The sequence below is a fragment of the Berghia stephanieae genome, chromosome 5, assembly GCF_034508935.2.
Source record: "Berghia stephanieae isolate SIO BIC M18660-M18661 chromosome 5, UCSD_Bste_1.3, whole genome shotgun sequence".
In the NCBI taxonomy this organism is placed as follows: Eukaryota; Metazoa; Mollusca; class Gastropoda; order Nudibranchia; family Aeolidiidae; genus Berghia; species Berghia stephanieae.
Window position 1 is genome coordinate 63850541 of NC_088364.1, and position 10025 is coordinate 63860565.

The 10025-nt window shown below is 35.1% G+C and overlaps 1 protein-coding gene across 1 annotated transcript; it reads left to right on the forward strand.

Annotated features, from left to right (window-relative positions):
- Positions 1–33: 33 nt before the first annotated feature.
- Positions 34–7428, forward strand: LOC144973388 (zinc finger SWIM domain-containing protein 3-like). The gene is made up of 4 exons (XM_078915749.1): positions 34–396; positions 1804–1913; positions 2789–2912; positions 4186–7428. Exons 1-4 carry the CDS (start codon positions 277–279, stop codon positions 6682–6684), a joined length of 2853 nt encoding a protein of 950 aa, XP_078771875.1. The 5' UTR covers positions 34–276; the 3' UTR covers positions 6685–7428.
- Positions 7429–10025: the final 2597 nt, after the last annotated feature.

The following is a 10025-nucleotide window of genomic DNA, read 5'->3' on the forward strand; positions in this document are numbered from 1 at the left end:
AAGTGTCTAGCCGACCTTCGGTGCTTATGCTAATGAGGTAGGCGTGAAATACGTAAAGGGCAATTGACGGAAAGGCTGTTGTTTATATTTGTCACCGCATTTTTATATGTATTAAATTCAAGGTTATTGCCCTCCCATAAATCGCATTGTTGTTACAGTGACCTATATATGTCACTGCTCCCGTGGCCTTTTTTGTGCGCCCATATTACAAAATCTTCCCGGATAAACAGTATCATCCTTCCAGTCAAGCCATTGCTCAATCGTTAAAAAATCAAAATGGAACGTGAAAGCATTTTCGTTGGAGCAAGGTTTGATTCATATGAAGCTTTCAAAAAATCATTACGGCTTCATGAAAATGCGAAAAATGTGAAATTCATTATAAAGGATTGCAAAAAGGTAAGATTTTATTATCACAGAATAGCCCCCCCCCCCCTCCTCCCGCTGTTTTTTCTATTTAAAACAATTTTTTTTCATTATTAAAAAAAATAATTTCGCTGCCCATTTGTTCTTAATGCCTTTTATTAATCTTTTATTTATTTAAATCTACATTTAGCATACACTACAGTTTTAAAAGAAATAAAAAATAATACACATTTATAAAACGCATCACATCTATATCAATGCTTAGTTGTTTTGTTCTTCTTCACATGCCAAGCGTCCTTTCCTTCTTTGATTTTAAAGGGCAATATCTCATTTGTGACCTCTCGTCTCAAAACTGTATTAAGTCGGGTTGGTTAATATGTTGAAAATTGAATTTATAGCCAGAAATATCAGACTTGTGTTGAGTTTATATGAGTTATTGAGGAGAATGGCAACCATATTTTGGGGTGCTAATGCCAACAATTTATATTTTGACCAGTTTCACATTAAATTCTACTTTTAAGCATCTGGTTCGTTCCGACATAATACCGTTTTGAGACGATGGGTCGCAGTTCAGATCTCCCCTAATGGTCTAAAATTTGTTTAATATGATATAATCTAATATTTATAATCTATTGATGAAAAGGCATATTTATGATAGCATTGGTGACAAAATGAATAAATAATTAAATAAATAAATGAACGAATAAATTAATAGATGAATGAATAAATAAATAAATAACTATTCAATTCGAGCGGCAGTTTGCAAGTCGAGCGGCAGTTTGCAAGCAAGGTTTTTGAAGAAACCCTCACACTGTTGTCTTTCTGTATATTTGATTGCATATGATATATGCATATCATTTCAACATCGATATATTGAAATAAGTATATAACATTTTCTTAAATCATCGCTTAAGGTAAAAAAAAAAAATTCAGTTATAATCTATTCTACCTGATAACTGTTATAATCGAGTCGTCAGCCGCAGTGCAGCACCACCGTAAAGTAAGCAAGGGCGAGTAGGCTTTCTCAATATCAAACAACGCGGCTTTTGTGAATCCAATAATAATAATAATAATAATAATAATAATAATAATAATAATAATAATAATAATAATAATATAATAATAATAATAATATATAATTTATTCATCTAAAAAAAAAAGGAAATTCGTTTACAATTCCTTACAACATAATAATATGATCTAGGCCTATCTCCTCAATTTAAATGTACATTTTCACGCTAACGAAGTGTGTTCATTTATTTGTATTTGTAGCCTACTCATTCTCATTCGGATTAGTTGATCATGTCTATGTGTACTTCATTTTAATTTTCTGATCTGTGCTTACTGCACCGATAGATTTTGTTGTCCTGTTGTAAGTAGGCATATATTCGGTGTTGAAATAATGTAGTCAATGATATTATTCCATAATATTTATCTTAGGTGATGTGCTCAGATTTCATCAACACAATAGTTTATGAACGGGTTATGTTCGAATGTAAGCAAGGAAAAATGAGAAAATCCGAATCTAAAGGTCTCAGACCTATTCAAAGGTAAGGTACAAATTTTCTATGTGATTTTGTAAACAAATAAATGATATAATAACTACTTTTCTTCTTATTACAAACAAACGGGAATTTTGTTCATTACCATAAAATCGAATTTTTAAATAGTTTACTCTCGCATCTGACAACAAGCGGAACGAATTGACCGAATGCTTAAGGCATTGCACTGTGATCCCGATTGTCCCGGCTTTGATTCCCGCTTCAGGCACTTTCGTTATTTTCCTTGGGCAAGATTATTAATCCCAATTTGCTCACTTGGACAACATTGGTGATTCCTGTTGACATCAGACATCCTCTTTGATGGATTATCTATATTCCTTCCTGGAATGCCCAGGCGACGGGATCTTATGGTGCCGTTGCGAAAAGGGCATCAGTAGTTCTCCCCCCCCCCCCCGCGTTCAAATTTACATTATATTCTGGCTTTTTCTCATGGCTTTGTTAGTTGTTTTTCAATTTTAAAAATTCTTTCTTACATAGATAGAAAATAGGTAGTATTCCCCATTTATTCATTCACAAGGAGAAATGTGTCTTTTTAATCTATTGCAAGGGAAGACTTGTACAACCCAGGCATCAGCCGCAGTTCAGCGCCCAAAAGTGAGCTAGGGTCATGGCCAAACGGCGCGAACCGCTGAGCAAAGCTGCCCTATGTATTTGTTCGTTTGTTTCTTTTTTTTCTTTCTTTTGTAAAATTTTAGGAAGGGATGGGAGTGTGATTTTTCTTCCTCTTTTGTCTCCTTCATACACCAAACAAGTGTCGTCCAAAACATAATCATATCATTACCATAGGCATAATTACTTTTCCATTATTACCCATTCAGTCAGTCAGCACTGTCCACGGCAATGATTTGTGTCATTTTTTTCAGATCTTTCAAGCTTGGCTGCATGGCTAAAATACGATTATGTTGCCGTAGGAGTAGTGCCCGTGTTTGGTTCCTTGAAGTCATTGAAGCAAATCTGACTCATGATGCACACACGCCATCTGCATCCGTAAGTACAGTTTAAAGGCACAATTTAGTTTCTTTAAATATTTGAATTCATAGCAAGTATTCAAAATTTTACGTATGCCCTTTTGATGAATGCGCCCTTGTTTTTCAAACAGCAATGTGCAATGTTCAGTAAAAGCCATGACGTTCCTTCTTGTATCTATAAGTAGCTAAATATTAACTCACTTTACTTAAAATTTCGCCAATAAAAAATGGACCAAACATCTTGTCACATTTTCTTTTACACCACCACAATAGAATTTTGGTTTCCTTGTCATTTATTGACATTTTCAAAATCTATCAACGTATATGCCCTTCTACTTCTTTGTAATTTCTACCCCAGCCTTGTGATGAAAAACCCTATTTGAGATCATTATTTTCTGGAGTAAAACAAAATCACGCGATCAACCCCTCGTTATATTTTCGTCTCTTTACGCAAAAAAAAGCGAATAGTGTTGACAGAATGAAGTAACAAAACAGATGAACAGTCATATTGTAATCAAAATAGCGGGCGCTCTGAATAACGAATTTGATATTAATGTAAGTTTTTATTGGACATTCAGGCAGCTGGAATTCTACGGTGTAACAACTTTCAAGGTTTTAATCCACAACCCAGATACAACGGAGAGGCCATTTTGCACACATTATCCTTATTCTATCTGAGATGATTGTCACATTTAACTCCGAAAACGGACTTGCACGTGATAGATCGCAAGTTTATTTTGTATCTTGATATGCAATTTTTTATACCCTTTAATTTTCTGGGGAAAAACGATTTAACTGTAGCGTAATAGCAAAGCTATTTTGAGGCGTCCGTATTATCCTTTCTATTAAAAACAAAATAAACAAGCAAACAAAACAAAACAAAATATAATAATAATAAATAAACGTAGGAATTCTAGAATTTTTTGCCACAGCACAAAACGATAATTCTTTATGTCAAATCGATAAATTCGAGAATCAATCAGTGGTAAGAAATGATATAGGTGATGTTATTGGAATGACATAATAATAATAATAATGATGATGATGATGATGATGATGATGATGATGATGATGATGATGATGATGATGATGATGATGATGATGATGATAATAATAATTATTATAATGATAAGAAGAAGAAATAATAATGATGATGATGATGACGATGATGATGATGATAATGATAATGATAATGTAATAATAATAATAATAATAATAATAATAATAATAATAATAATAATAATAATAATAATAATAATAATAATAATAATAATAATGTTTGTTTTTTCCAGGTTCTAACAACATTTCCTGAAATGAGGCGAGTCCAGGAAACTGACTTAGTGACGACTCTTCTCCAATTTAAATCGTTATCATCGAGGGAATTGATATCAGCCATTGAAGAAGAGCAAGGTATTAGACCGACGCCAAAAGATATTCAAAACTTGCGGCAAAAATATCGGCTGTCTGATAGTGAAGAAAAGCAGGCAGCCGAAAAAATTTTGGCAGACATTGTCATGAAGGGGGGAAGGGTAGATACTCATTTTGTCGACACTACTGATTCTTCTTCTGATGATATCCATTTCAGAGACATTATGTGTCTGACCTATCAGACTTCTACAATGTTAGAATTGCTATCTCATTTTGGTGATGTACTTATTATGGATGTTACTCACAACACTAATAATATTTGCTTGCCTCTTCTCACTGTTATGTGTATTGATGCAGACGGCAAAGGCCATCCCGTCCTGCATTCTTTCTTGCATTCTGAGGAACGGGACATTATGGTCAAACCTCTGAAGTTTTTGAAGGAATCATATGATTTCTCAAAGACGGCATGTATCTTTGTTGATAAAGATTTTTCCGAAATCGGGGCACTCTCGTCTGTTTTTCCCGATGTCAAACCCATTCTGTGCTCGTTCCATGTTTCTAACGCCATAAAAAAGGCAATGAAAAAGAAGAATATGTCTTCTTCTCAGACTTCTACTATTCATTCTATTTTCATGGCCATGAAAGAAGAAGTAACAGAGGAGGGCTACTTGTCTTATTTACGAAAGTTTCAGTCCGTATTGCCTTCTCATGTTTTTGACTATTTCAATACTCATTGGTTCAGTAAGCCTCACTTGTGGGCTGCCCACCGGTTGGTGGACACTGTCAAACTCCATGTCACCACTACCAACCACTGTGAGGCATACCATGCCACAATTAAAAGAGTAGTGAAAGGTGCTCAAAAACTGTCCAATGTCCTCCAAGATCTCTTATTCATTGATAGAGATATTGACTTTCTGTTTTCTTTCAAAAGCCTCCGGTTGATGAATACGAGGGCAGTTGATTGTGGCGATCCTGTCATTAACGCTATAAGAGATGATGTAACTCCCTTTGCTGCGTCTATCATATTGAATCAATATTCTCTAATGAGCAAGTTGAGCTATGACATCAGATCTCACTCTCTCTCTGACAATACCTTTCGGTTGTCCAGACAATCAAAGTCCTACATTGCATCTCCATCTGAGTGCTCTTGTGAATTTTTCAAGAATTTAGACTTACCTTGTCGGCATATTTTTTTTGTTCGTTCTCATCTGTCATTACCTATGTATGTTCGTCTTCCTGAAGGACATAGATTCAAACCAAGTATACGCCATTCTCTTCCATCAAACGCTACGTCTCAAATTACTATTCACCAAGTTCCTTTGCCCAAAGCTCCCAGAATAAGGACAAGAGAGGCGAAATTTAACAAGGCAAATTCTTTCTTCAATAAAATGTCTAACTATCTGAGTCTTTTGGGGAATGCAGAATTCGATGAGAAAATGAATTTTCTTTCTTCCTTATTTGATAGTTGGACTTCATCATCCAGTGACCTGTATCACCACTCTGTTGATGGTGATGCTATTTCCAGCGAAGATATTCCTGGTCCTTCTCACTCCAGAATTGACTGCAGTAATTTTGTTGAGCATGCTGTTATAGCTAGTCCTGTTGTTGAGGCTAGTTCTCTTATTGTTGGGGAATGTTCTTCTGTTGTTAAGGATATTCCTCTTGTTGTTAAAGCTAGTGCCCCTATTGTTGAGGATAGTCATCTTTCTATAGCCCATCCCCCTTTTGTTGAGACTAGTCCTCTTGATGTCAAGGCTGATCTCCCAGTTGTTGAAACTATTCCCCCTGTTGTAGCAAGTTCTGTTGTTGATGCTATTTCTCCTATGGCTGAGGCTAGCCTTCCTGTCGTTGTACCTCCACCTCCTATTGTTGAGTCGACATCCATAAATATTACATCTCCTCTTGCGGGCCATTCTAGCTCCTCTCCTGTCTTTTTTTCAAATTTGGTTTCTTTTAGTGATGTTAGACTAAAACCGGTGCGTGTAAGAGGTAGGCCTAAAAATAAGCCAAATTTCACACGGAGAAAGCGAAAGGCAACTGGATTGATTCCCTTTTCTACATTATTGGGGGAAAGGAAAAAGCAGTTCATGTTAAGGAGAGCTGTTGATGAAGTCAATAACCTGAGGGGAGTGCTTTATAGTACTTGCGATCTGAAGGATGCATTGCGGTTAGGAGCTGTACTATTGAGTGAAGATATTGAATGTTTGGAGGACTTGTTCACTATTACGGGATGGAGTGAGTTGATGCGCAGAGTTGATATTAGAAAGGACCAAGGAATAGTTTGTTTTAAGTGCAAGCATTATGATGATGGTGAGAGAATGATGACAAAATGTGAAGGTTGTTTGGAATACTATCATTATCAATGTGCCCGTTATGAAGAGAGTTATAGAATATCGAATTGGTTTTGCGAGGACTGCTTTTAGTTTGTAGGTGTCCACTTCCCTTTGTATTCGCATGATGGTCTTCTTTCATTTTTAATCTTCAATTGTAATTTCTAGTCTCTCTCCTCAAGTTTTTACTGTGCGTTCCATTCTAGTTTTAGGTTCTTGGTTTAATATTTTTTATCACTACATTGTAGAAACCATCCTTTCTGCTGGTCCCTCTGTTTACTCAATGTCCACGCAGTTCCCGTTTCATAATATTTTGGCTTTTCATCAGATCAATCTAATCATTTCCATAGCCGCCCAAACCTCCCCCCCTGACTGACAATTTAAATATTTCTAATATTCGTGTAAATTACTTCTTATATATTGTGCATAGAGACAATGTGTGCTTGTGTGTGTGTGTGTGTGTGTGTGTGCGTGTGTGTTTGTTTGTGTGTGAATGCGTGCGTATAGTAGTTGTGTGTATGTGTATGAATGTCTGTGTTTGGATATTGCACACAATCGTCAAGATTATATCAATTAACTTATCAAATTTAATTGTTTTCAACTTTCGTCATCACTATGTCTAAGTGTCTATCTTAAGTTTTCAATTTAAATTCTATTCGCAAAATTACCTAAATGTGCAATAGTATTCACAAGCTTTTTTGACATTTCCAATGATTCACCATCATCTGTGGATTATTCCGAAATGCTTTAACCGATTTATCAAGTTTGTTGCTCAAGAGTGCAAGTGGTCTTCTTGCTTTTTTATTTAAAGTTAATATTTTCAATCACATAATTGGTACTCTGTATGGTATTTTTTTAGAGACATCTTCATTCGAATATTTGTATTTTTTGTTTTTTCTGAAATGATGAAACATTCATTTTCAAGCATATGTTTATTATACAGAAAATTTCTAATGCTCATTAAACTCAAAATGCTAATCTGTTTTATTTAGATTGTTAAATTAATGCAGCTACAAATGATATTCGATAATGTGAATAATGATTGCTGTCAAAATTTGTGAAACGAACATGGTTAAAGAAAAAAAAATGTACAATGTAAATTAAGTTTGGAAGTATGTGAAACAAAAACTAATGAGGGATATTTAATTTATAGAACTATAATGACGAAATTATCATTGATGTTAACTAAAACGCAGATATAATGAATATCTTCGATAGCTTTTCTTGCTGAAGATAATCTATATCGAATATGCATTTTTCAATCAATCGTCATATAATATATATATATATATATATATATATATATATATATATATATATATATATATATATATATATATATCAATGTTATGAAATAACTATTACAATAAGAACATGTGTCTAGATGGCTGCCATCTAATGTGTACTTATTTGCAGGTCTGATAATCTAAATATGTTATGGTCTCATTCTTATTATGGAAATACTTTCGAAGGCAAAATGTTTTCCATTGCAAGAATGTTAAATCAAGGCCACAATTCCGTTCAGTTATTAGACCTGCAATTATGGGCACGTATCCCCGTCTTACCGTTTGAAATGATTGCTACAGTTGTCTACCCTTTTCAAAAGCATTGAACAAATCTATGACATTATACATTATATCATATGATTTATAATAAATGGCAAATGTGACTGCAATGTATAAAAGGCTTGACCTTATGTGATGGTCGATAGCATACTATAGTGAATATTTTGAAAGTATAAATATAAAAAAAAATAACTCCCTGCCTTCCCCCCCCCCAACCCCCCCCCCCTCCCCCCAAAAAATAAAAAAAAAAATAAAAACCCCAAAAACTCAAGCTCATGTGGCATTCAATATCTGATGATATAAGGGATTTCTCTTCAAAGTGACTAATGATAAAATATATGATTTTCAAAATGGCGGCGCTGAATAGCGACGCACAGTTACACCTATGTGATGAATTCTTTTGGTATTTATTCAACTTCGCAAAAATTTTTCGTACGTAAGTCTAAGCCGTCTGTAAATTTTAGAACTGCCAACTTCAACGAATAAAAAAAAATATTCGGAAGTTTGCAAGATGGTGGTGACCTTGTTACTTGTTATGGTGATGATGGCGATAGTGACGCTCTGGGCCCCTTTTTATGGACGTGGACTAGCGCTTAGTCTTTGATTTTAGCTAAGGACTTGAAAAAATCGAATTATATGTGAGATGACCAAATATTTCCCAGACTAAAATCACGTCACCTTCAGACTAAGTTTGATTAAATTTTAGTCATTTATTGCTGAGGCCGGACTTCAAGCTTAGTCTGAGACTAGTTACGAGGATACGTAATATCGTCGATAAGCTATTTTTAGATAGAGAGAGCTTCGATTCGGAAAGAAAATACTTCGGTTACGAATGACAGAGGCAAAAGGTGTCCTGCTGGTATTGTCACTACTTTTTTAAAAATGTAAGATATGCTAGACCTTCGAAAGTACAATTTTTTTGTGAGTAAAAACTAGGGAAAAAACCCGGAATCTAATCGGTTAGCAGGTTGCAAATGAACGGAGACTCGAAGTGGAAGGGTTCGCTTCAAAGAACAACGAAGAAAATCAAACAAACAAAAAACAAAAGAAAAAAACAAACGACTAGAAAGTATAGTGGAGACAAAAAATTATTCTGTTGGCATGACACTGACTGAAATAATGTGATTCGTCAGAACACATTTTCCGTTGTTTTTTGTTGTTTTTTTTTAAAAGTTCAATTCGTTTGATTTTCACTGACACTTTCATTGGCCTAAATATATAATTGACAGTCGACCATGGGCATCATTGTTGTCTGATCAGTCGGCAGTCAATATCATGTGATTTCATTAATCACGGCAAAAGTAAGTTCAAATATGAAACGGAACGGAGGTGTTGCTAATTTCTTCTTTGGAAATCTTTTGCGTTGAAAATATCAAGGCTGGTGTCTTACTTGCCATTGTGTACTAGAGAGCTTGATGTTACAAGCACAAAATAGCTGAATTAGGCACCGTCCTAACAACGCCCACTTCTCGGCAAGAGCCTCGCTAGTCAGAGACTAGAAAACGTTCATGAAATCCCACTTTTTAGACACTTGTTCCGCCTCGGCTTAAGGCTAGCAAATCATTTACTAGACTAGTAAATAACTAAATCTAGTCCGCTTACATAAAATTGGGCCCTGGTGGTGGTAGTCGATGTTGTGGTGATAGTAGTTAGTAGTGCTAGTGGTGGTGGTAGCAGTGATGATGCTGTTAATTTTGTTGTTTTTGTGATGGTCGTGATTGAAATGGTGATCCCTGATTGAAATGATGATGATGGTGGTGGTGGTGGTGGTAGTTACAAAGCTGATGCATTGGTGATGTTGATAGTGATAATAAGAATAATGTGGTGGGGACGATAACGACCATAATTTACTTGTAGTGGTGGTGTCAA